The following is a 24319-nucleotide window of genomic DNA, read 5'->3' on the forward strand; positions in this document are numbered from 1 at the left end:
AGCTTTCCTTCCTTTCTAAGGCGCTAAAATCAGGAAGTCTATCATTCTAGAAATCTTCCCACAGCCGTCTATATCAGTCTCGCGTACTGCTCTTTATCCCAGGATGCGCGGAATATTCTCCTTCAGATACTCGACAACGCCATCCGGCCCCTTTTGGACCTGCAGTCCTTCTGGGATTGCGTGAGTCTTGATGTCCGGCACGATACTCCTGGCAATCTGCTGGATTCTTGAACTTTCCTCGGGCGTCCACATCGAGGCACAGAACTGTTTGAAGGAGCTGTCAGTTGAAAGATGCCTCTTGATGAAGGTCATGAGGTTGGATCTGATACAGGAGGAGGCAAGGCAAGACATACGAGTACGTCTGGTTGGAGCTCTTTCACTGTCCCTTCGACTTCATCGATGCCTTTCGCGACGTATATTAGCGAAACCAGTCTCGAACTGTGACTTGAGGTCTCATCGGACTTTATTGCGTCGATCGTGGAGACTGCGCTAGTGCTTGCAGGGACTTACTTTCGCAGTTTGCCAGGTGCTGGATCGTGTACTGGTCTTTGAGCTCTTCCGTCACGCGGCCAATCAGTCTTTTTGCCCGTTCAGGGACCTTGTTGACTGTCACGAGCCTGTAGGGTCCCTTGGGAGACATTCTTGTGGTTGAACAGGAGAACAAAGGGCTGACGTCGTGGACGAGAATACACTTGTCGTAGGTCCCCTTGCCTGTTACTATATGCAATGCTCTCTCCTATGCAACCCCTTCATGGGTTTCTTGGTGTTCACGGGCCTCCATTCCCCCAAATGTCTACAAGAAACCCACCAAAGATATAAGCCAGAAACCATGGAGCCGTACGGGATCCTTCCGCCGATGTCAAATCGCCGGGACGGACAAAGTCGGCAGTCCCGCTCGGCAATTGAAATTTCAGCGCGCGTGGGGATCTCCACATTCTGCCTCTGCCTCCGCCTCCGATCTTCCCCCTGTAGGCGGCTTAGTTCGTCATCTTGCTTCGTCTTTGTTCTATTTCGACTGCCCGGGTTTGTCTTTTCCCGCCATATGGCTTCCCGTGTCTAGTTCTGCCTCGAGGGGAGAGATCCATTTTAGATCTGCCGCAACACCCCCGAACAAGAAGAAAAGATATAAAGGGTAAAGAAACGCCGAGCACGAATTGCAGGAAACATCCAGGTCTACCAGACAGAATCTCACGATGCATTCCGACATCCAGTCGCTCAAGATATGCGTCATTGGAGCCGGCATGGGCGGGTTGACTTGTGGCCTCGCCCTCGCCCGTGCCGGCTTCAAGGACATCACAATCTATGAAATTGCGTCCAATCTCGGCTTTGTTGGCGCCGGCATCCAAATGGCGCCCAACATGGCTCGCATTCTGGATCGGCTCGGTGTGTGGGACGACATCGCGAAAGAAGCTGTGGTGTTGAACGAGACGAGCATCCGACAAGGATCAACCGATGCCGAGCTCGGGCACGTGGACTTGAAGTACATCCGCGAGACGTATGGCTTCCCGCACACGGTCGGGCATCGGTCAACCCTCGCAAGCGAGCTCTACAACGGCTGCAAAAGAGAGTCGTCCAGCATTAAATTCAGCTTCGCCACGACATGTGAGAACTTCAGGTTTGAGCCAAAACCAACGTTCACGGCGATCCCACGCCGCGATGGGGAGCCGTACGAGGTGCAGTGCGATATTCTGCTCGGCGCCGACGGCGTCAAATCAAACACGCGGGTCGCGATGCTCAAGGAGCTGAACGTGGATGCAGATATCAAGGACACGGGTCAGGCGGCCTATCGAATCATGCTCAGTCGGGAACAGATGTCCTCGGATCCGGACTTGCTGGCTCTCATCGAGGCCGACAAGGTGATACGCTGGATCGGCGAGAAGAGACACATCATCGCATACCCGGTGTCCAGCAAACAAATATACAATATTTCGACCACACAGCCAGACGTCAACTTCGCCGCCGCTCCGTCGGCCACGTACACGACCAAAGGTTCCAAAAAGGCCATGCTGGAAGTCTTTGCCGATTTTTGTCCCATGATCCACCGGATGCTCGACCTGGTGCCGGAGGGGGAAGTGTGCGAATGGAAACTGAGAGTCCATGCGCCTCTCCCGACGTGGGTCATGGGGTCCATGGCGCTGGTCGGGGACGCGTGCCACCCGACGCTACCGCATCTTGCGCAAGGAGCTGCACAGGCGATCGAAGACGCTGCAGTCCTTGCCGTGGTCCTTTCCCACCTGCCGGCCGGCGCGACTCCTGTAGACATTAACAAGGCTCTCAAGCTCTATGAGAAGGTGCGCAAAGAACGTGCTGAGACCCTGGTTGAGCTCGCGGCAGCGAGTGGACGAGCCCTGCACCTGGGCGACGGAGCGGCGAAGGAAGAACGAGACAAACAATTTGCGGCCCTCAAGGCAGGGAAGGGGCCCGTGCCGGACAAATGGGCCGACGCCGACGTTCAAAGGATGGTCTATGGTTTCGACTGTATGAAGGTGGCCGAAGAGTTGGCCCAGGCTGAAATGAACGGCACGGCCTGAATTCTCCAGGGGAGAAACTGCATCGACGAGGCTGTAAGATGGGCGTCGTCAAGATGAGATGAGGCCCCTCGGGGATCAAACAACCTCCAGAGAACCAGCTTGACTTTATATATTGATAGCATGGCGATGTATTACCGTTATCATTTCATGTTTATCCTCGCCACTCGCGAGGGAGGGCGAAGAGGACGAAACAGACACAGGCTTTTAGGAAATGTAGTGCGTAAGGTGATATATGCAAGAAGACGCCCTCCCCCATCTCCCTCACACACAGACACACACACACACACACACCCCCTCTCTCGTTTCCTTTTACCAATCCCATATGCTCTTCCTGAACCATAGATGGCTGACTGACTGGCTCCATCTCATTTCCTATTCCCTCTCTCACCACCACACGACACCTAACTCACTTACTCACACACATTATGTCTTGGTGGGTTCCTCTCTAACTACTAACTACTACTACTGCTTCTCAGCCAACGAGATCTTGCCTTGGTCGTCGTAGACGATCTCGCGCATCTTGACGCTGCGGAGGTGGTCAACCCCCCGGCTAAGCTCGCAGTCGTGGTAGAAGAGGTACCACTTGCCCTGGAACTCGACGATGCTGTGGTGCGTGGTCCAGCCCAGCACGGGCTCCAGGATGCGCCCGGCGTAGGTGAAGGGCCCCAGCGGGTGGTCGCCCACCGCGTACACCAGGTAGTGGGTGTCGCCCGTCGAGTAGCTGAGGTAGTACTTGCCCCTGTACTTGTGCATCCAGGCCGCCTCGAAGAAACGCCGGTCGTGGTCGTCGGCGGCCAGCAGCGCGCCCGTGTCCGGGTCGCGGATCTCGAGTTGTTGCACGGGCCCCGCGAAGGTGTGCATGTCGTCGCTCAGTTTGGCGGCCCGGGGAAGCAGGGCGGGCACGTCGGCGCCCTTGGGCTCCTTGGGCCCGGACATCGAGTCGTCGAATTTACCTTCCTCGGTCCAGCACTGCAGCTGGCCGCCCCAGATGCCGCCGAAGTACAGGTACGCCTGGCCGTCGTCGTCGACGAAGCTGGCTGGGTCGATGCTGTAGCTACCCGGGATGGGCTCCGGGTCTGGCGTGAAGGGTCCCCCGGGCGAGTCGCTCACAGCCACGCCGATACGGAAGATGCCCTCCTTGTCCCGCGCCGGGAAGTACAGATAGTACTTGCCGTCCTTGGTGGCCGCGTCCGGCGCCCACAGTTGCTTCGACACCCACGGGATGTCCTCGGCCTTGAGCGCCACGCCGTGATCCGTGACCGGTCCGCCCACCTCCGCCATCGACAGCACGTGGTAGTCGGCCATGTCGTACTGGTCGCCATTGTCGTTGAATTTGATGTCTGTTTCGCGGTCCTAGCAAGCAGGGGACTGGATTAGTACGGTGTAGAGACTAAGAAGAGGAGTGATTGGGGCAGGCAATTGGGCATTGGCGTAGCCGCCCTTGCCGATCCTGATGGTGATGTCTCTTCATCCTCGTCATCCGATCTCATGGTGCACCGCCTGCTCCTCGCCTTCACGTCGACTTACATGAGATGGATAAACGTAGATCTTGCCCTCAAAGACATGCGCAGACGGATCGGCCGTGTATATGTGAGTGACGAGTGGTTGCGGTGCCATGTCTGCTGCTATTCTCTCGTGTATGGTTGATAATACTCAGTGCGGTATATTGCTCGCCCCTTCAGGTATTCGACCAAGAGAGGACAAGAAAAGAAACTACCGCTTCTCAGTATCTGCCTCATCTTTATATATCTGCCCTTTTACACGGGCTCCATTTGCTTGGACTTTGGGTTTCCCCCACCGATGCGGATTAGTGTTGACAGCATTTAGCCAGATTTATCCGAAGGGGAGACGAACTCGAGGGGCACGTTTGGTGGTGGTCCTGGTAGTGGAGAAGTCCTTCCGTACCGAATACAGGACGATATTATGGCATTCCGAAGAGCTGCCGGGTGAGATTGGGATGATCCCCTCCATTTCTTTCCAGGGGCCGGAATATTTCCCTTCGGGAACATCTGTCCGTTCGTACCTACCATTGCACTTGTTGTGGTTAGAGACTACTTGGGAGTGGATTGGACTGTCGCACGACGATGATGATGAAGAGACGAATCTGATCAATGGTAATGATATCGTGCTCACTACGCCTTCGATTTTTGAGTTATTGGGTCTGAGCTCGAGATCTGTCGTGGAGCAACAAGTAGCAAAAGTTTTCGGGTGCTGCTTAGCCCCTAACCGACGGTAGCCTCGCCGAGCTCTATATAGTGGTGACCTCCCTGAGGTGGCGATACAACGACACAGCGACAACGATGCGCACGGTCTTCCAGAATGCCAGAGTCTTCACTGGCGCACAGGGTCCATCATCGTACGGAAAGCATTCATGCATGATCATCAACGACGACCTGATTGAATTTGTGGGCGACAGTTCCGATGCTGCTGTGCAAGCGGCAACCACAGAGGGCGCCAAAGTCGTCGACCTGGACCACAGCCACACTCTCGCACCGGGCTTTATCGACGGCCACATGCACCTCCTGATGTTCGGCACGTCGCTGCAGAAGATCAGCCTGGAGCACTGTCGCACGCTGGCAGACATACAGTCCACGATCCAAGAAGCCGCCCGAGCAGCGGATTCCTCGAAACGGCGCATCCTGTGTCGGGGCTGGATGCATTTCATGACCGAGGGACAGGCACTGGCCAGGGACTTGGACGGGCTCGACGAGCTGGACCGGCCCATCTTCATCGACTCGAAGGACTTGCATTCCACGTGGTGCAACACGGCCGCTCTGAAGGAGATGGGTGTGCAGCAGGACACGCCGGATCCACCTGGCGGGGAGATCCAACGCGACGAGCAGGGGAATGCTACGGGGTTGCTGAGTGAAGCGGCAGCCATCACGATTGTGTGGCCGCATCTCGCACAGGTGGCGTCCATGGACGAAAAGCTCTCGGCCATCCGCCAGGCCATCACAACGTACAACTCCTGCGGCTATACGGGGCTGGTGGAAATGGCCATGGACGAAAATGCATGGGCAGCCCTGCTCGAGCTGAGATCCCAGGAGCAGGAGGAACTTAGCATTCGCGTGGCGGCGCATTGGCTGATCTACCCATCCAAGACGAACGAGGAGAACTTCCGCCAGGTCGATCGTGCCATTGAGCTGTGGAAGCAATATAACCTGCAGACATCACCCAATTTCCGAATCGCGGGCGTCAAAGTCATCGGCGACGGGGTGATTGACGCGTGCACGGCGGCCCTCCTACAACCATACTCGTCCAACGGAGTCTCGTGCGATCCACTGTGGGATCCAGACATGCTCAAGAAGGTCGTCGAACGAGCCAATGCCGCGGGGCTTCAATGTGCACTGCACGCCATCGGAGACGCGACGATCAAGATGGCCATCGACGCCCTCGAACCCGTCGCTTCCAGTGGGCGACGCCATCGCATTGAGCACCTTGAGCTGACCTCGCCGGGAGACGCCAAACGGCTGAGCGAGGCGGGCATCACTGCGTCGGTCCAAGCCGTGCACGCCGATCCAGCCATCCTGCGACAGTGGAACAAGCTGCTGGGCGAGCAGCGACGTGGCCGTGCCTTTGCCTACCGAGAATTCCTGGACGAGGGCGTGCCTCTCGCGCTGGGCACCGACGCACCCACGGCGCCCAACCTGCCCCTGCCGAACCTCTACGTGGCCACGACACGCAGATCAGCACGGGAACCGGCGTCGCAGGAGGTCGTCAACGAACACTTTGCCCTGCCGCTGTTGGGTGCCTTCTCAGCGGCCACACAGGGTGCGGCGCATAGCTGCTTCATGGACGAGATCACGGGGAGGCTGGAGGTCGGCATGAAGGCGGACTTTGTGGTCTTGGACATGGATTGGGCGCCGGAGACGCTGCTGCAGGCGAAGGTTCTGCAGACGTGGTTCAATGGAAGACAGGTATATATGGCTCCATGATACAGACAGACAGACAGACAAGACAAGACGTCAGTGGTTGTTTGTTACATGACATGACATGACATGGTGAGAGTATCATCGGCATCGTCGCAGTGCCGTCGTTTCCTCACGACGACGACGAAGACACTCCCGCGACCTTCTCTTCGCTGTTTTCTGCCATACCCGCCACGACATCCTTGGTGCCTTCACCGCCCTCTTTGGCGGCATTGGTCGCTTGCTTGCTGTGTTCCTCGACCGACCTCTCTACATCCCCGCCAATCTCCTTGGTCTTGTCTGTAGCTTCCTCCAGTCTCTCCTTCTGGGCCTCCTTCGCATCTGGTGGTGCAGCCACACAACATTGCCAGTCAGTTATCTCTCTCTGCCTCACATGGACAGACGGGGCGGCTGCTCACCTTGATTGCTGTTGCTGCTGCTGCCTGAGAACATGTCGCCAATTTTGCCGGCACCAGCACCGACTGCGCCGCCCGTGAATTGTACCGTGCTGCCCACTCCGTCTCCCACGCCCTGGACAGTGCCGACCACGCCCTCACCCAGAGAGCCAACGGTATTTCCAACGGTGTCGACGAGTCCTTTGACCCCTCCTCCTAACGTCCCTCCGAGGGCAGTGACGGCGCTTTGGGTGTTCGAGGAGACTCCTTGGGCTTCGTCTTGAGGGACTTTGCCAGCGATGGCAGCTCTGGCGGAAGTAATGACAGAGAACTTGTCAGCAATCTGCACCAGAGGGACCGTTCACTCCCACCACTCACTTGGTTTGCTCCGAGAGCCTGTCCGCCTTGGGATCACCCGGGAGAAGGTCGAGATCGATGACACGGTTCTCTGCGACTTTGACCATGGTAGTCAGCAACGGGAGAGGGGCTGGTTTTGATGTCAACCGTATAAATTACTCTTCAGAAGAATGGAGCTTTCCGCATGGGGGAGGGCGTGTCATGGTCTGGAGCTCTCTGGTCATATGGCATCTCTTGTTGTTCTATGACTGCCCGCGAGCATCATCCTGTGACGTAAAGTCTGGACGCTGGACTCGCAATGGCTCCTCATGACGATATGCTCCAAGGCTTCAACAAGGATAGGATCTCGTGGCCCGGCCTCTCAGGAGGCACGAAAACAAGAATCAAAAAACAGGGACTGTGCAAGAAATTCCCCGCATTCTCCATGATGCATCATGGCGGCAGTCGAAGCCTAGACCGTCCAAAAGCGGCATGGATGGCGACAGCGACAACCACCCATTATTATACGAGAGGCATACACGCATATCCACATGGGTAGCCGACTAAGCCATGCTCCTGCTTTGAATAGGCAGGCAATCCCCGACGGTGACAGGATACTGGCAATTATCCCTGGAGAATGCCACTGAGAGCCTTTCACCTCACGCCTAGTGAACGGGCTGCACCCTCACGCTATCCTGCTCAACCTGCTTCTCCGACATGAACGGAGCTGCGAAACCGTATGTCTTATAGCCCTGGCTATAATCCTTCCCAGCAACGCGCTCTGTAACGAAACGGGTAGAAAATGTCAGCCTTCGTCTCGTCTCAATCCCTCAAACAACAAAGTGAAAGAAGCAGCGGGGAAGCCGTATCGAGGGCGTTCTTGGAGCACTCACCGTGGTCAGGCGGGAAATTCTCCCTCCGGTGCTTATAGTACCTCTGCCTCAGGTCCAATCCGTCACTCTTCCCGTGGTACGTCGCATAGATGCTACTTCTGTTGCTACTCGTGCGGTTCGGCGCGCTCCTGTGCGCGAGATGACTCCCAAACAGCAGAATATCGCCCGGCCGGAGCGGAACCTTCGTCCACTCGTGGCTGTCTTCCCAAGCTTTGGAGATGGCGCCGCCGTGAGCGAGTTCGACGTCCATCTTGTGCGACCCCGGCACGACTTCGATGCAGCCGTTGTCGGCGTTCGCTTCGTCAACGGCGAAGTTGGCGGTGAGGTGCTCGATCTTGCCAATGTGGTCGTATGCCGGCGCGTCCAGGTGCGCTGCAAACCCGTTGCCCGAGCGGAGTTTGTAGTTGATCTTGTCTTTGAAGAGAAGCATGTCCTAGACGACAACCGCGAATTCGATGTCAATCAACCAACAACGGCACGAAGCATTTGGCCAGGATCAATCGGCACTTACGTCTCCCGAAATGCTTTTTAGTATCTTCGCCAACGCCTCGCCGCACAGCAATGCATGAAACTCGGGATGAAAGTCCACAAAGTTCTCCGTCCTCATGAGCTGTCGTGTCCCATCTGTGTTGACCTCGTGGTACGGCATCCATTTGCCCCTTTCGGCCGGCCATTCGCGTACTTCTCTGGTCCAGGCCTGCAGCTGCTCAGGCCTCACCAGGCCGTGCTCCTCAGCCCGAAGGACCAAAAAGCCGTCACGGTGGAATCGCTCTACCAACTCGGGGCCCGGCACGAAGGACGCCATGTCAGGCAGGCTTCCGTTTCTGGAAGCAACAGGGACGGAAGTGTTCGAGGTTGAGTTCGGCGTATCTCGCAAGCAACTCAGGCAGCAGAGTCACTCCTGTAGCATTCCAGCCCCGGATCGGTCAAGTCTCCCAGCCCGTTTAATAGTGCGCGGTTGCATTGCGGTGTCGAGGCCCCTGGTCGAGGCCTTGCGGTCTTCATGCCGGTGCCAAGCATACGGTCCATCTCCGTCGAGGTCCGCAATATACTCTGCAATGCATTCTCGATCAACGCCCCGAGTCTTTCGGAAGACTGTCATGTCCACTATTAGACACGAGCCTAAATCTCATAGATATCGCTACAGGTAGCACTAGACACAAGTCGCCCCCGAGCTGCAAAGCTCGATCTTCAGTCCGGTGTGGTAACCATTATCGGCCATCTACCGGCCGGTTGCCTGGTCTTCGAGCACAGCAAGAGACGGGGTCCAGAAGGAGCAATCGTATGCATATTCAAGAACAAATCCAGCTGAAAGCATTGAATTCTTCAACTCTCCGAAATCATCCCATTTGAAATAGTTTTTAGTCGTATTAGACCTGATATCCGTCAATTCCACACACGACCAACCCCAAAACCAAAACACAGACGATCCCAAAAAAAGGCCCCCAAAAATGCTGCCCTCCGTCGAGCGCCACGCCAGCCAATGTGTCAAAGAACTCTTCCAATTCATAGCCGCCCAAGGCCAAGGCGACTACCTGGGCGAGCAGGTCTCCCAGCTTGAACATACCCTACAGACCGGTCAGCTTGCGGTACAAGCAGGTGCGGACGATGACACAGTACTAGGCGCTTTGCTCCATGATGTCGGTCGGTTCATCCCCGCGGCGAAGGAAATGCCGGCCATGATCGCCCCGGATGGAGTCTTTGTTGGACGTGGAAGCCACGAAGTTTTGGGCGAGAAGTATCTCCGCAGCCTCGGGTTCAACGAGTCAATCTGTCAACTGGTCGGGGCGCACGTCATGGCGAAACGATACCTGACAGCCGTGGATAAAGAGTATTATGACGGCCTGAGTCAATCAAGCAAGACGACCCTGAAATTCCAGGTCTGTATTCACCCTACTCTATCTCGGAGATATGACGCGTTTTGGTTTTTGGCACGAGGGCTAAATCAAAGAACAGGGCGGCACATTTACCCAAGAGCAGGTTGTCGAGGCCCAAAACGACCCTCTTCTCGAGGCGAAACTGGCCGTTCGACGTTGGGACGACATGGCCAAGGTACCCAAGTTGAAGACACTGCCGCTCGAATATTACGAACGAATGGCAACCAAAAGCCTGCTCGGTAAGCGTCAGAGACCGTGCTCTCGTCACCTCCAGCGTGCCAGAAGCTGACCTCAACCACGCACCGTGTAGTGTCCCGATCTGTTTTTGAATTGCATGGAAGAAAATACAAGCTTCCTGAGAGACCCACGGTCGTGATCTGTGTGGACGGCTTTGATCCCGAATACCTCGAACAGGGGATCTCGGACGGCACTACCCCTAACATGGCCAAGTTCGTCCAGTCAGGCTTCGCGGCAACGGCCAAATGTGCCATGCCCGCCTTTACCAATCCCAACAATGTCTCCATTATTACCGGGGCGCCGACGTCTGTTCACGGCATATCGGGAAACTTCTTCCTGGACCGGACAACTCGAAAGGAGGAAATGATCGTGGACGACACCTTACTTCGAGGGTCGACCATCCTAGAGCAGATGTCGAAACGAGGCGTCCGTGTCGCCGCCATAACTGCAAAAGACAAACTGAGAGCAATTATCAACCACGGATTGAATTGCTTGCGCGGGGACATCTGCTTTTCAGCCCAATATGCCAACAAGTGTACCCTCGCGGAGAACGGCATCTCGGACGTCGAGAAGTGGTTGGGCATACCAGCTCCGGACCAATACTCTGGCGATTTGTCTTTGTTTGTGCTTAAGGCAGGCATCAAGCTCCTCGAGGAAAACCGGGCGGATTTGTTCTATCTTACGTTGTCGGATTATGTCCAGCACAAATTTGCCCCGGGGAGCAAGGAAGCAAATGACTTCATGGCGAATATTGACAACTGCGTCGGTCGCTTGGTTGAACTGGGTGCTGTTGTGGCTGTAACGGGAGACCACGGGATGAGCGATAAAAGCAAGGACGACGGTACACCAAACGTTCTCTTTGTCGAGGAAGAGCTGGATCGCAAATTTGGCGAGGGCTCCTCGAGGGTCATCTGCCCCATCACAGATCCTTTCGTCCGCCACCACGGCGCGCTGGGCTCTTTCGTGCGGGTATACCTGAACCGACCAGATATCAGCGTCAAAGATGCCCTGGCTTACTGCAGAACGTTCCCGCAAATCGAACTTGCTCTTGATGCAGTAACAGCGGCTGAAATGTTCGAAATGCCCCTTGACCGAGAGGGCGATTTTGTACTGGTCTCTAAAGAAAATGCCGTCCTCGGAAGTCGAAGAGAAGAGCATGCGCTTGACAATTTGCGCGACCATCGACTCCGCTCTCACGGTGGACTTTCTGAGCAGCCAATCCCTCTACTGAGGTCTCTTCCTCTCAGCAATCCCGTCGAAGATCGACAGTGGAGGAATTTCGACGTCTTTGACCTGGCTCTTAATTTGTGAGATACTCTGGCCCATGATGTTGCTATTGGTGGTGGGCGAAACCGAACTCAGAGTCAAAATTGAGGTCAGCGTCCGGCGAATATAAAAAGTTGTAATTTTCAAGAAACATTGCGTCTGTAGGGCTAAGCCACTGACTGTCGAGGTCCAAAGACGCCAGAGGGCCAGGCGCCGTCTGTGACTGTGCCGGAGCGACTTCATGGCCAGAGAACCGATCCAACAGTTTGCGGGCACTGCTCGCAATGCTTGTCAACAGGTGCCGCGGGTGCATGGCAGATGTGATATTACTCAAGACGGTGGCTAGAACATCCAAAGTCTCGGATATCCCGGCCTTGTCAATCCGAAGGTTGGCAGGGTTCCTGATTGTAATTTTGAGGAGGAAGACGAAGGCGAACGCAATCATTGTATCGAAGTAGGCTGGAAGTCCATCCAAGTAGGACTGAATTTCTTGGTCGGCCGCAATCACTTGTAAGATTGAGATCGCCGAGTGTACTGCGCTCGTCGCAAATTCTTCTAGGTCAGGATCCAATTGGAGATGTTCGCCTTCGGCGACAGGAGCTCTTCTAAAGGCGTGGGAGCAGAGGAACAGCTTCGCAAAGTGATAATGAAGACCCACCCCCTTTCGCGGGTAGTTGCCGACGCACTCATTGACATGAAATCGCTCATTCCAATCCGCTCGCCAGGTATCCAGCGCAATGCTCAACCGGCGGAGTTGTGGGATGAGTTGGTCCGATAGATGGGCTTCGGGGTCGAGGCTAAACTGATCGAAGACGCGCGTGCTGATTGTCCAGATTTCCACCTGGCTGATAAGCCGAGCATCGTCCTCTGTTGCATATTCAGACTGCAGAAACTGGTTCAGAGGAGTGATTGCGGTGAAATCCCTCGTCAAAGGCGGTCTTCCGTAGCAGATTGAGAAGTGGTGGTCGCAAACGAAGACGAGATAGTATAAGCGAGTGCGCAGATAACAGGCACGCTTTGTGTGAGGAGCCTTTGGTATACACCGGTGGAGGTTCAACTCTCCTGCAAGGCGAGCAGCTGTCAAGGGCGTCGGAGTCAGCACACGTTTCATAAGAAGGTATCAGTATTTAGGCACTTGCCTGCTCCCACGAGGGTCCACGACATATCACTGATCCAAAAAGCACCAATACAAAAGGCGCGGACATCATCGTGATTATTCTTCTTGGAAAACATCTTCGACGATGCCAAACTAACAAAGTGCTGATAGCAAGTGTGATACAAATTGGAGGGAGTATGCAGAGCTCCAACGGCGCATATAGCAGCAGTTAAGAGGGGCGAGCTTTTGCGAACGCTTTCTAGCGAGTCATGCTCTGCCAGAATCCTGTACAAGAAGTGATCGAGGCGTCGAGCGTACAGTTGGAAGAAGCCTTCCGCATCGTCAAGCGTGATGATGCCTTGGTCAATGAGATCGAAATTGTCGGCCAAGTTCTGACGAGTCACCGCTGGCGAAGCATCTGAGACCTCCGACACGCAAGATGCCGGTACCACTCCAGGCCCTCTATTTAGGTCCATGACGACTTCCCAGCCTGGTTCCGTGGGCTGGGCTTGTTCAGCGGCCATAATGGCATCCGGCTTGGTCGGGAGGGTCGAAGGAGTGGTCTCTTGTGGACCATAGAGAGGAGCATTTTGGCTGTTGTCCGATCGTTGGTTGAGCTGCCTCACAGAGTCTTCCAGCATCCGCAATTTCTCTTCGATATTGGCTTTCCATCTACTGGAGTCAGCCTTGTCCGTGTAAGTCTAGACCGGATTGGCGAAGAGAGAGCGGCACCAGTCCCGCATATCAGGTCGCACAGCAGAATATGCCAGAAATACTGAGTATGGTGCAGGACGACAGACAGCATGGTAGCTGTTGCGTCCATTGTTACAGGACTGGGCCGACCTCTTGTCTAAAGAAGTGCATGCGGATCGGACTCACGCTACATCGCTTTCAAGAAGCATTTGCAAACTTCGATTGACCACGCATGACAGCCCTCGTTTCTTACATCTCGTGCACGGTGGAGTACCATCTCCCATATGGCATTTGATCTTCTGCTTGCGGCACGAGACGCACGCTGTGATTTTCCGGCTGATGTCGATGGGCTTGCGGTCGCCAAAGGAGTCTCGCAGAGCCTGCACGGCCGATGAGCCGGGGTCGCTCGGGCTCGTCGCCATGGTCGGTCACAGTTGCGAGGTAACAAGCAGTTGTAACGAGGAGAGGGGAAGAAGGAAGTCTGCCTGGGCCGAAGGTCGATCATGTCGTGCTTCTCCAGCCAATGGCCACCTGTGAAATTTGCTGACGTGATTGGGTCCTGCCGCTCAGGTACAGGATCGACGGGGGCGTTGACATTACAACCGATTATTGCACTCATCTTGCTTAAGTACTCCTCCAATTCCAGTCGAGCACGTGGTCATTACATTCTTCCCTGCCTCCCGCGACCATGCCCACGTGGTTGGATATATGGCCAGCCGTCTCCCACTTATCTCGAGGCTCTTGTGTCTGGACAACTCGGCGCATTCGGCGGGTGGCTGACTTTCCCTCGCCTCCAGGACCCGAAAAGGATGGAATTTTCGCAGGATCCTTCTCTGGGCCTGCGGTCTTCGTCCCAGGTGTCGGAAAGAAGTCAACTGGTGCTATTCAGACATCATTGATATCGGGTGAGATTATCCCCTGAATCACGTCTGCACGTGGTTACCTCGTGTCCCTCAATTCGTTTGTCGATTATCTAAATCACCCTACAACATGTGTATCCTGGAAATATGTGACTCGAACGATATACAGCCACCGCGGGCTTGGCCCGAGACCTGTGCGAGATCCTGAGTCCGGTAAGGATGTCGAAAAGATGTATATTTCCAACGATGGCAAGATGATTGAGTATTGGAATCGAGCTCCAAGCCTATATCACATGCAACGCTACACCAATAACTTCTCGTCATGCCCAACACAGTTTCGAGCTTTTCCTTCCTGAAATTCCTGGTGGTGGCGGGTGTTGGTCTGTATGGTGATGGGTATCTAAACCTGAGCATTGGGCTTGGTCTTTCTCCCCGTCTCCAAGCTATACTGTCCCTTTACTGACTCTTGCAGCTGTTCCGATGCTCGGTTATCTCTACTTCCAAGATAACAAGAATGCGGTCCCTACAGTCCCGGCCGACACGATCAAGGCATCGCTCTCCATGGGCATGATCGTTGGTCAGATTGGTTTCGGAATCTTTGGCGACGCCCTGGGCCGTCATAGGATCTACGGCAAAGAGCTCATGTTGACAATACTCGGTACCTTGCTCGTTGTTTTGATGCCATGGAGGGGCTTCTCGCACCATGATGTTATTGCGTGGATGTCTGTGTTTCGAGTGGTGACGGGTATTGGCATCGGCGGAGGTAAGCAGCCAAGAACAGTCGTTGAAAAGCCATGCTAAGCTGTTGCTGCAGACTACCCGATGACTTCAGCTCTGTCCGCTGAACAAAATCCTCTGCACTCAAGGGCGAAACTGGTCCTGACAGTGTTTGCCTCTATTGGCCTTGGAGGCATGTCCTCCGGCATTGTCTACCTCGTCCTTTTAGCCGCCTTCAAGTCGTCTGTCAACGACAACATCTACCACTTGCAGTGGGTATGGAGATTGTTGTTCGGCATAGGGCTTGTTCCCTTGATCATTACACTATATTTCCGTTTGACTATGCCCGAAAGCAAGCCCTATCGGCAATGTGAGTAGAACTTCCGCCGCTTCGGAGGTATTTGCTAATGTCTCCTAGATGTCGCTGAGGAGACATCTCTGAAAAAGGACGGCAAACGTGGTCTGCGCGACCAGTTCCGAGATTTCAGGGAGTATTTCTCAGAATGGAGGCATGCGAAAGTCCTGTTTGCCGTTAGCATGTGCTGGTTCCTCTTGTAAGCCGGTCAACTACTCTCTGTAACCCGGATCCCTGATACTGATGAAACTGCAGCGACATCGCCTTCTACGGAGTTAACCTCAATCAGAGCATTGTGCTCTCGAAAATTGGATACGGCAAGGGCCCAACTCCATGGCACACCCTGTGGAACACTGCAGTTGGCAACATTATCGTAGCAGCCGCGGTAAGACGGACTGTCGGATTTCTTCTGCCAATACGAGTTCCATACTGACCTTCTCAAAAGGGGTACCTCCCAGGCTACTACATCGGAATCTTCCTGCCGGACTGGATTGGACGAGTGAAGCAACAATTCTATTGCAGCGCTCTCGTCGCCGTCCTGTACGCCATTTGGGCAGGCGTACTCAATCACAGCTCCACAGCCGGGCTGGTGACGCTATTCACACTGTCCCAATTGGTCCTCAACATGGGACCTAACTGCACCACGTTTCTCATCCCCGTTGAAGTCTTCCCAACCCGAGTCCGCGGCACAGCGCACGGTATCGCCGCAGCTTCGGGCAAGGCGGGTGCAATGGTCACTGCATTTTCCTTCGGCTCGCTCACAGACGCCATTGGCCTGCCTGCTGTTCTCGGCATCCTGTCCGGGATCATGGCTCTCACTGCCCTCTGCACACTATTGATCCCTGAGACCAAAGGCCGTACACTGGACGAGATCGAGCAGGGCGTCATCTATAGCGTCAAAGCCAGCACCAATAGCGGCACCTCGAACGCTGGCGTGTCTCCTGTTCTCGAAGGGAAGACCAATGTCCATGTGAACGCCGACGGCAAGGGCAAGGACATTGAGTCTATGTGAGGAGTTCAACAGCCGCCTGATGTGTCTGCTAGGGGGCGCGATTAGAGGGCGGGAGGAGTCCGTCAGTATTCATTCTCTCGTGGCCAGGAGAGGCGTTTTCTGAGAAGTCACTGTCTTTACCATAGAAGCCAAAAGTTCTCGGTTTGACATATACTGTCAGGAGGACTCATTGCCTCAATCCGAGTGTTCGTCTGAATATATACTTGGTTGATTAGGCACCAAACGAGCTTTCAGGACTCGCGGCCCATCTTTAATTTTAACACTCATTGATGGCTCCTTTTGCCTATCTTCAAGGCACTTTCGTAGTCATGTCGCTACACAATCCGCATCCCACCATGACACCACCTCATAGTCATCTTCAATTGAAGATAACGGCAGAGAATCGAATACTTCCCGCTCTGAAATGACGCTGAAATCATCTCCATCGCCGGTGTCGCAGTAAAGCTCTATGAGTTCCCTTTCCCAGGGTCCAATAGGGTCGTCGGGTTCGACCAGATCGGGACTGTCTTCAGGATAGCATTCGCCATCCAGACCAACATATCGAGGGGGCCGTTCGTCATGATCGTTGCGACCCTCGTCAAGGTCAAAGTCCCAATTTTCTTCAAAGTCCCAATACATCGTGTCGGCATCGTCGTCCGTCGCCAGGAGTTCGCCGTCTTGAGCGGCAAATTCGAGACATCGGGATTTCTGCTTCATCCTTCGACCGAACTCCAGCTCGTTCCACTTGAAGGAGTATTTCTCCCTGATTCTTCTCCCCCGGTGGTGCCGGATGTCGAGCGGCCAGATGTCCACACCTCGGTCCAGCCACATGTCGCGCTTTGTCCACATTGCCACCTTCGCATGGGTGGGCTCTGTAACGAGCGGGGCCGAGCTGACGAAGATACTGAAATTTGGGTAGAAATGCTGTCGAGGAGTGTTGGTGAAGGAGAGGTACTCTTGGTCGATCCAGCTGGGCTGTACACCGCGGTAACCATAGTATTTGGCAGATTGCTTCGAGAGTCGATTCCGGCCGCGTTTCTCAGACCGGAGGTCTTTATATGTCTCAGAGTATGTGCAGTCGTGGCAACGGCGTGGCATTGTGCTGTCCTGTCCTTCAGGTCTCTCGTACAATATCCAGAAGACGGGCGTCGTTGGACCAACAGCTGATCCTTCTGAGCCCCGTGGGAAGGAGTCACCTATGAACTATATGCTTGAGAGGCTGCTGGACGTGTTGCAAAGGCTTTATACATGTCTCCTTCATCCTGCTGGTGACTCACTAGCGGGCGTCCACGAAGGGGAATACTGCTCAGCCTCGCCGAAGTTGTTTAGGGCCCTCAATGCCATTGGCGAGATGCACAGATTCAGCCAGCCAGTTTGGACGCGGGGATACCGGGTACCCCTAAGACTGGGCTCATTAGGCTCCAGGGGCTGAGCAATAGGGGCACGCCGTGAATGTGGCCGGCAACAAGTTCGGCGCCATTCGTTCAAGGCGCCACAGCAACTGACTCACCGGAGACATTCCTCGTAAATGGTAGGCCACATCGGAATTACTCCAATTGTATTCCATGCTGATGAGGAGGTGTTGGTGCTGTTGTTACCGATCCAACACCGAACCATGTGTCTTTTTTGAGCCGAGTCTAGATAAGACTAGCAGGTACGAATTCAACATCAGCGCAGTGCTCTCCATAATTAAATCCTCATCGCGAAATGATTCAAACTGCGCTTCGACCCTAATACTCCACCGGTGGGAGCCTCTTATCGATAAGAAAAAGTTGTATCCCAATTTCACCTACGCAGACCTCACGAATTTCTCCTCACCAACAACTCCAAAGCCAGTACGCAACCTCATGGCTAAAGCAAGAAAGAAGAAGAGGACTCATGTGCCCAACAATGATGGGCCTGGGAAGCCCGGGCAGGCTAACCGACGGCCCAAGAGCATGGTCATTCGTATGGGCGCAGGCGACGTCGGATCCAGCGTGACACAACTGGCGCGAGATTTTCGAGCAGTCATGGAGCCGGATACCGCAAGCAGGTTAAAAGTGAGCAGACTCGGTGTCAGGGCCTATAATCTCAATGCTGACATCTCTACCCAGGAACGACGAGCGAACAAGTTAAAAGACTACACCGCCATGGCTGGTCCGCTGGGGGTCACACACCTCTTCCTCTTCTCGCGCTCGAAATCCGGCAATGTCCACCTCAGAGTCGCTCTCACGCCTCGAGGGCCGACTCTCACTTTCAGAGTCGAGCGTTATGCTTTATGCAAAGACATCGCAAAAGCCCAGAAACATCCCCGCGGTGGCGGGAAAGAATATTTGAATGCGCCGTTGCTGGTCATGAACAACTTCACCTCCCAGGCAGGCGAAGATGCCAAGGCCGATCCTGTCAAGAAACAGCTCGAATCCCTCACTACCACGATATTCCAGTCGATATTTCCTCCTATATCCCCACAGACGACGCCTCTCAGCTCAATACGGAGAATTTTGCTGTTGAACCGCGAACCTCAATCCGATGGTACATATATAATCAACCTGCGCCACTATGCGATCACAACGCGCCGAACGGGCATTTCAAAACGAGTCCGGAGATTCGATCCGAGCGAGCAGCGACTGCGCGAGAAGAAGTCGGGGGCGCTGCCGAACTTGGGCAAACTGGAGGACGTAGCGGATTACATTCTCGACCCGTCCGCCGGGGGTTATACGTCCGCCAGCGAGACGGAGCTAGACACCGACGCCGAGATCGAAGTCCTGGAAACCACCACGCAGCGAGTCTTGAGCCGGCGCGAGCAACAAAGGCAGCGGGAGCAGCAACAGAAACCACAGCAACAAAAGGAAGGAAAAGACAAAGATGCGACGATGAAAGACTCCGGGGCCACTAATGGCGAATCGAACGTCGAAAAACGGGCTGTGAAACTCGTGGAACTCGGCCCCCGGATGCGTCTCCGCATGGTGAAAGTGGAGGAAGGCATCTGCGAGGGACGGGTCATGTGGAACGAGTTCGTGACCAAGACCGACGCCGAGGAGAAAGCGCTGGAGGAGAAATGGGAGAAGAAGCGCCAGGAGAAAGAGGCGCGACGAAAGGAGCAGAAGGAGAACATTGAGAGGAAGAGGCTGGCGAAGAAGAACGCGAAGATCAACTCGGGCCAAGGTGACGCGGAAGCCGGGGAGGAGGCGGAGGACGACGACGACGACGACGAAGAGGAGTGGAACAGCGATGATATGGAGGACTGGGATGACGACCTGGAGGACGACGCCGAGGGCGATGGGCACGAAAACGAGAACTAAGAATAATCCTTTTTTGTCATTTTGCATACTAAAACCGGCGTTGTCTTTGCATCAGAGCTAGACTGACTCATGCTACTTGAGGTTGGTGGGATATCCTTTTCCAAGCCCTGACAATCGCCATCGATATTGATCTGTGCCATGTGCATACATACATACATGCATGTATGCCTGCCCGCCAGCTTCCTTGTGTGGCTCAGCGCACCAGGTTTCGCCATCATAGTCCATCCACGATCATTGCTCACCATGTCTGTCACGCCGTATCATGTCCGTTGTCATGTCATGTCATGTCATGTCTCTCGTGTATGTCCCTTCCTGTCTCGATAATTTGTTTCCGTGGTCACCACATGGATCCCGTCCATTTCCTCATATGACACACGCTAGAATTTGGGAACAGCCGTCTCCACCTTTCCCGCAATTTCGTTGTCGTGTGGAACAAAAAACCGAGGAAAAAAGGAGAAGAGTATCCTGTTCCAATAACCGCATGAAATGAGAACTGGGGGAATGCGTACGCGCCGACAGACAAACAGTCAGTCAGTCACAACTTGACGAAGAGAAGGAAGGGCGCTCATTTCTTGGGAGTCGCATAGCGCTTGACCCACTCGCGGGCTTCCCTCTCGTACTCGGCGTGGTCGTTGCGGTATTGCTCGGCGATCTTGCCTTCGACGGCGTCGTCAGGGTTGGGTTCTAGAAGGTGAAGCAAGTGCCATCGGGTTAACGCTCGTGACATGGAATTGAAAACGGCATTTGACGAGACTGCTCGCCCCTGACCACCAACCCTCTCCAACAAACCCGACCCGGCTCGACTGATCCCGGCCAAAGTAGCACGCACAGATTCAAGTATCCGTGTTCAGGCAGAGGGAGCAAGTAAGCCTTGACCGCCAGGTCTGTAGGCAGAGGGCGGAGCTTGGTGGCTGGGAAGGGCTAAATGGGCACAGTTCCGGTGTCAACATACCTTTCAACAATTGACGAGCGAACTCCAAGACCGCGGCGATCTTCGTGCTAGGCTTCCAGTCTGCCTCCCTCAACATGCCCAGGCACATGGTGCCGGAGTTTGGTGGAGAGTCATTAGAAATATTCGGATGATAGATCTTAGTGGTGAAGATCACGGTCGGTGGCTTGAAGGGATAAGTCGGTGGAAGCGTCAGGGATAGATTGAAGAGGTGTCCCTGGTCATGGTGAGAGAGCGAGATAGGTCAGTAAGGTTTTCTTGCGTGTTTCTATGTTTGTGTTCCAATTCTTCATTGTCCGGGGGAATAGCCCTCCAGATGAGGACAAGGTAAGGCCCTCGCGGCCTGGACAGGGTCCAAGACACTGCGCCCAGCGCAAAGGATCCTTTCCACGGGACGCACTGAAGGCATACTTACAGCATACGGCGATCCAGCAGGTCCCTCCATAGTGACTTTCCACTGGAAGAGATTCGCCTCGTCAGCCAACGCGACAGTGATCCCCGCAGGAGGAGACGTAGTGAGTTCGCCAAGTTCCTGGCGCGCAGGGTCAGTTGTATATAATTTCCACGGCCGTGTCCATGAGCTCCTCTTCCATACCTTGGTGATGCGTTTGTGGGCACTCATGACGGCTGCAGACTTGGGTGGTAAGGTGACAGTTGATGTTCAAGAGCCTTCTGACTGCCTGGCCCTGCCGTCCCGCCTCAAGGCTGCTGGAGCGGGAGTTCGGCAATGGAATGCGTTTGAGGAAACAGATTGTGCACACTTTGGGCTATCAAGCGACTGATACCTCACAGCACAAGGGGTTGGAAGAGAGTTCCGAAGTGGTTGAGACGGGGATATTAATGGTCTATCTCAGAGGACAGTCATCGAACCAGGTCAAGATGAAGTGCAAAGGCAGTTAGCTAAATGATCGACCGTAGTCATCTGTTTCGGACACGCATTAGGCGCCTATGCGCCAAAAGTCACCGACAGCCACGACAGCGCAAAAAGCGGCACAAATTTCTTTTATGGAAGGCGGACACAAGCAACCTGGGTTGGGCTTGTGGTCTTCATTCTACCTGATACCCCCTCTGTCTGAGTGTGACAAGACGCCGCCGCTAGGAAGTCGCTCAGGAGCAACAACGCAAAGAATACCCCATCCTCCTCTGTGCACAAGATTACCTGCCATAAAGAGTCCCATAACCCATCATTCATCCATCAGTGCCACTGCTTCTAAAAGTGACGCACAAGCGACAATATTCGTGAGTCAGGTCCAGCACATGCTGTGGAAGATTGGTGCTTTGCACGATAGAGCGGATCTTGACTGCCCCTTCTTCTTCAATGAGCTTCCGGATCGAGTAGAAGAGTTCCGGCGAAAACTGTCACATCAATCAGCATGAGGGGCGTAGGCTCTGAAAGGGAATCCCTTACCTCCGAGTACCACCGGTATTGCCAGGTGATCAGTCGAATCAAGCATGCCAGTATGTTCCTCGTGTCGCCTTTCTTCTCGTACATTCGCAGTATACCTTTCATGGCCTTGGGTGAGAATCGAATGTTCAAACATTGCTGATATGCTTCCAGCGCCTCGTTTGTGTGATGTAGTCGCTCAGCCAGGTCCCCCAATATCTCCCACTCCGCTGCCGATTTCTTATACTGCATTTGTTGTTGCCGGTATTGGCCCATCTCCGTCCGCCATATGGTATATATCCGGAGGTCTTCATACAGGACCATGAAGAGGTTGTCGAGCCACCGTTCGCATAGGCGTTTGTTCTGAAATTGTGGATAGTGTGCATGGGATGCATCGTGCTCATCACTGCCCGACTTGACTTCCTCTGCAGCAATGGTGGGCACCGGCTTCTCCATTGATCGGTGGGCCTTGACCTCTGCGTTCTCGTTCTCGTTGGCACCGCCATTGAGTGTTGGCGCAGTAGAGGAAGATTCATCGATGGTTTTCTCCTCGTCAAACTTCTTCGACTCTTCCTCCTCTGAGCCATCTTCGGACTCGTCATCGTCGCCTGCTCCGTTTTCGTTGGGTTTGGAGTGGCCATTTGGAGTACCAGACAGGGCGATTGTGCTCGCATTCTTGCTAGTAGGGATCCTTGGAGTTACTTGGTGCTGCTTTTCTGACCGGTACTCTTCTTCCATCACAAAAACCTGACTGCGGGTCCTGAGGAGCGTGTCCCATCCGATGGCGGCAGCAATCCGTGTCAGCAAGCTGTATGCCTTTAAGAAGGTCCCTTGATACGTGGCCGCCTGCAATTTTCGTAATGAAACATGGACTTGATCATATGGTTCTCCATGTCTGGGCTGTCCTTCATCAATCTCATCTAGCGCACTCTCTGGTAAGATTGGCAGGAGCACGCGACTTGGCTCGGGCATCCGAGGCGAGTCCTTATCCTGGTATGAGAACATTGGACAGGAGTTCAAGGTAAGCAAAGCCAGATCCCACTGCTCCAGGTCAACATAAACCTCTGCCAATCGAGCCCAAGTGCTGAATTCACTGGGAGCCGCTGTAACTCCTTGTTTGGCCAGCTCCAAAGCCATCTCACCCTCGCCTTTACTCTGACAGAAGGCAGCTTGACAGTCAAGAAGGGCATAGTCCATAGGAACATCCTGCAATGCATCGTGTAGAAGCCGCACGGCCTGGATCTCTTCGTCCCCATCCAGTAACACCCGGGCCAACAGTGACGAAACCTCCACATCCTTCGTCCGGAGTTTCTCAAACAAGTTGACGCCCGATGCAAATCGTCCTGTTGTTCGAATATATTTCAAGAGTCCCGCTGTGAGATGATTGGAGACCACGTTGGGAATCTGGATTTCGGGGTCCGACCCAAGTTGACGGCCACTGAAGAACAATCTCTCGGCGGCCTCGAAGAAACGATGCTCCAACTCAGTATTAATGATCGGGTTGAATCTTCGGACGCCAATAATCTTCTTGATCGTGTCACCGCTGCCATTGTCTGAATATGAATATGCTCGCAACACGGCGCAGAGAAATGTTTCCAGCCACAGATTTTCGGTGGCAACTCTTCTGTCCCCCCTTTCATCCACACAGTAGCTCTCCACACTGCCAGGGATCTTGACCTCCACGCGCATATCTAGATGCGAAAAGGCATTGTAGCAACAGTAGAGTCCCGAAACCACCTTATGCGTTTTGTCCGTGGGATTGAACGTCAAGGTGTTGACGTACGCCGCCAAGCTTGCGGAGGAGGAGGCATCGATCCCGGTAACATGGTGGTATACGCCGGTCTGCTTGTTGCCGGCTTTGACACTCTGCTTGACCAAGTGAACAAGATCGGGAGGCCCTAGTTCGCGCAGTCCGGGGAGACTTTCCGTGCGAGCATCTACAGCAAGGCCGATGTCATCGTCTTCAATGATCCTGCAATCACTTGTTAGTGGTGGGAGCAAGAAAGAGACAATATCGGGAGGGGCGACTGACTCTGGCACTGCTGGCGCAACCATGGCGACGCACCCTTTTTGGGCGGAGTTTGACAGTTAATTTGAGAACAGAAAGATAAAAGGTCCGTCAATCCTGGTCGCGGGAGCCCGTGCTGGGAAGGCGGTGATTGCAGACTTGACGAGCACCGTCAGACAAAGAGGTCTCCGAGCTCTTGTCTCTGCATGAAATTTGAATGCTACGTGTCTCATCAATCTTCGGGGGCTGTTGAAGGATCAATTGAGTGCATTTTCGGCAAGCTTTCCTAAACCGGATCTGCAACTGTTACCTCGCGTCTGGAGTTGGACATTTGAAACGCGTTCAAGACAGACAAGATATCCTCATAACGACCACTTAACCCGGCATCTTCACTGCCTCCACGGGGAAACGTCATCGATCTTCACTGCACGCCATCATCAGCCATCTCGTCGGTCGCCTCTCCCTTATCGAAAAAGGCTGCAACATCTGCGTTGAGTCTAAGATGACTCTCAGCCAATACCGGATGAATCGTCGCAAATCAG

At 54.3% G+C, this 24319-nt stretch overlaps 13 protein-coding genes across 13 annotated transcripts; 5 read left to right on the forward strand and 8 right to left on the reverse strand.

Annotated features, from left to right (window-relative positions):
* Positions 1-93: 93 nt before the first annotated feature.
* Positions 94-640, reverse strand: AYL99_06516 (hypothetical protein; the record flags this gene model as incomplete). Its single annotated transcript, XM_018838025.1, has 3 exons — positions 94-264; positions 354-403; positions 511-640. The coding sequence occupies 3 exons, from the start codon at positions 638-640 to the stop codon at positions 94-96; spliced, it is 351 nt and encodes a 116-aa protein (XP_018692585.1).
* Positions 641-1193: 553 nt separating this feature from the next.
* Positions 1194-2531, forward strand: AYL99_06517 (hypothetical protein; the record flags this gene model as incomplete). The annotated part of the gene is made up of 1 exon (XM_018838026.1): positions 1194-2531. The coding sequence occupies one exon, from the start codon at positions 1194-1196 to the stop codon at positions 2529-2531; it is 1338 nt and encodes a 445-aa protein (XP_018692586.1).
* Positions 2532-2993: 462 nt separating this feature from the next.
* Positions 2994-4148, reverse strand: AYL99_06518 (hypothetical protein; the record flags this gene model as incomplete). The annotated part of the gene is made up of 2 exons (XM_018838027.1): positions 2994-3884; positions 4059-4148. 2 exons carry the CDS (start codon positions 4146-4148, stop codon positions 2994-2996), a joined length of 981 nt encoding a protein of 326 aa, XP_018692587.1.
* Positions 4149-4831: 683 nt separating this feature from the next.
* AYL99_06519 (hypothetical protein) lies at positions 4832-6466 on the forward strand (the record flags this gene model as incomplete). The annotated part of the gene is made up of 1 exon (XM_018838028.1): positions 4832-6466. The coding sequence occupies one exon, from the start codon at positions 4832-4834 to the stop codon at positions 6464-6466; it is 1635 nt and encodes a 544-aa protein (XP_018692588.1).
* A 106-nt stretch (positions 6467-6572) lies between these two features.
* Positions 6573-7298, reverse strand: AYL99_06520 (hypothetical protein; the record flags this gene model as incomplete). The annotated part of the gene is made up of 3 exons (XM_018838029.1): positions 6573-6781; positions 6859-7142; positions 7213-7298. 3 exons carry the CDS (start codon positions 7296-7298, stop codon positions 6573-6575), a joined length of 579 nt encoding a protein of 192 aa, XP_018692589.1.
* Positions 7299-7835: 537 nt separating this feature from the next.
* Positions 7836-8868, reverse strand: AYL99_06521 (hypothetical protein; the record flags this gene model as incomplete). Its single annotated transcript, XM_018838030.1, has 3 exons — positions 7836-7951; positions 8064-8496; positions 8575-8868. The coding sequence occupies 3 exons, from the start codon at positions 8866-8868 to the stop codon at positions 7836-7838; spliced, it is 843 nt and encodes a 280-aa protein (XP_018692590.1).
* A 646-nt stretch (positions 8869-9514) lies between these two features.
* AYL99_06522 (phosphonoacetate hydrolase) lies at positions 9515-11488 on the forward strand (the record flags this gene model as incomplete). Its single annotated transcript, XM_018838031.1, has 3 exons — positions 9515-9943; positions 10020-10179; positions 10251-11488. 3 exons carry the CDS (start codon positions 9515-9517, stop codon positions 11486-11488), a joined length of 1827 nt encoding a protein of 608 aa, XP_018692591.1.
* Positions 11489-11510: 22 nt separating this feature from the next.
* On the reverse strand, positions 11511-13654 carry AYL99_06523 (hypothetical protein; the record flags this gene model as incomplete). Its single annotated transcript, XM_018838032.1, has 3 exons — positions 11511-12520; positions 12634-13211; positions 13419-13654. The coding sequence occupies 3 exons, from the start codon at positions 13652-13654 to the stop codon at positions 11511-11513; spliced, it is 1824 nt and encodes a 607-aa protein (XP_018692592.1).
* Positions 13655-14414: 760 nt separating this feature from the next.
* Positions 14415-16176, forward strand: AYL99_06524 (hypothetical protein; the record flags this gene model as incomplete). Its single annotated transcript, XM_018838033.1, has 6 exons — positions 14415-14472; positions 14565-14855; positions 14907-15179; positions 15228-15363; positions 15420-15549; positions 15610-16176. The coding sequence occupies 6 exons, from the start codon at positions 14415-14417 to the stop codon at positions 16174-16176; spliced, it is 1455 nt and encodes a 484-aa protein (XP_018692593.1).
* Positions 16177-16482: 306 nt separating this feature from the next.
* Positions 16483-17253, reverse strand: AYL99_06525 (hypothetical protein; the record flags this gene model as incomplete). The annotated part of the gene is made up of 1 exon (XM_018838034.1): positions 16483-17253. The coding sequence occupies one exon, from the start codon at positions 17251-17253 to the stop codon at positions 16483-16485; it is 771 nt and encodes a 256-aa protein (XP_018692594.1).
* Positions 17254-18002: 749 nt separating this feature from the next.
* AYL99_06526 (hypothetical protein) lies at positions 18003-19436 on the forward strand (the record flags this gene model as incomplete). Its single annotated transcript, XM_018838035.1, has 2 exons — positions 18003-18194; positions 18249-19436. 2 exons carry the CDS (start codon positions 18003-18005, stop codon positions 19434-19436), a joined length of 1380 nt encoding a protein of 459 aa, XP_018692595.1.
* A 565-nt stretch (positions 19437-20001) lies between these two features.
* Positions 20002-21007, reverse strand: AYL99_06527 (hypothetical protein; the record flags this gene model as incomplete). Its single annotated transcript, XM_018838036.1, has 4 exons — positions 20002-20120; positions 20389-20602; positions 20801-20917; positions 20981-21007. The coding sequence occupies 4 exons, from the start codon at positions 21005-21007 to the stop codon at positions 20002-20004; spliced, it is 477 nt and encodes a 158-aa protein (XP_018692596.1).
* A 566-nt stretch (positions 21008-21573) lies between these two features.
* Positions 21574-23824, reverse strand: AYL99_06528 (hypothetical protein; the record flags this gene model as incomplete). Its single annotated transcript, XM_018838037.1, has 3 exons — positions 21574-21741; positions 21794-23741; positions 23802-23824. The coding sequence occupies 3 exons, from the start codon at positions 23822-23824 to the stop codon at positions 21574-21576; spliced, it is 2139 nt and encodes a 712-aa protein (XP_018692597.1).
* Between the last annotated feature and the right edge of the window lie 495 nt (positions 23825-24319).

This window comes from Fonsecaea erecta (genome assembly GCF_001651985.1).
Source record: "Fonsecaea erecta strain CBS 125763 chromosome Unknown Scaff5, whole genome shotgun sequence".
In the NCBI taxonomy this organism is placed as follows: domain Eukaryota; kingdom Fungi; phylum Ascomycota; class Eurotiomycetes; order Chaetothyriales; family Herpotrichiellaceae; genus Fonsecaea; species Fonsecaea erecta.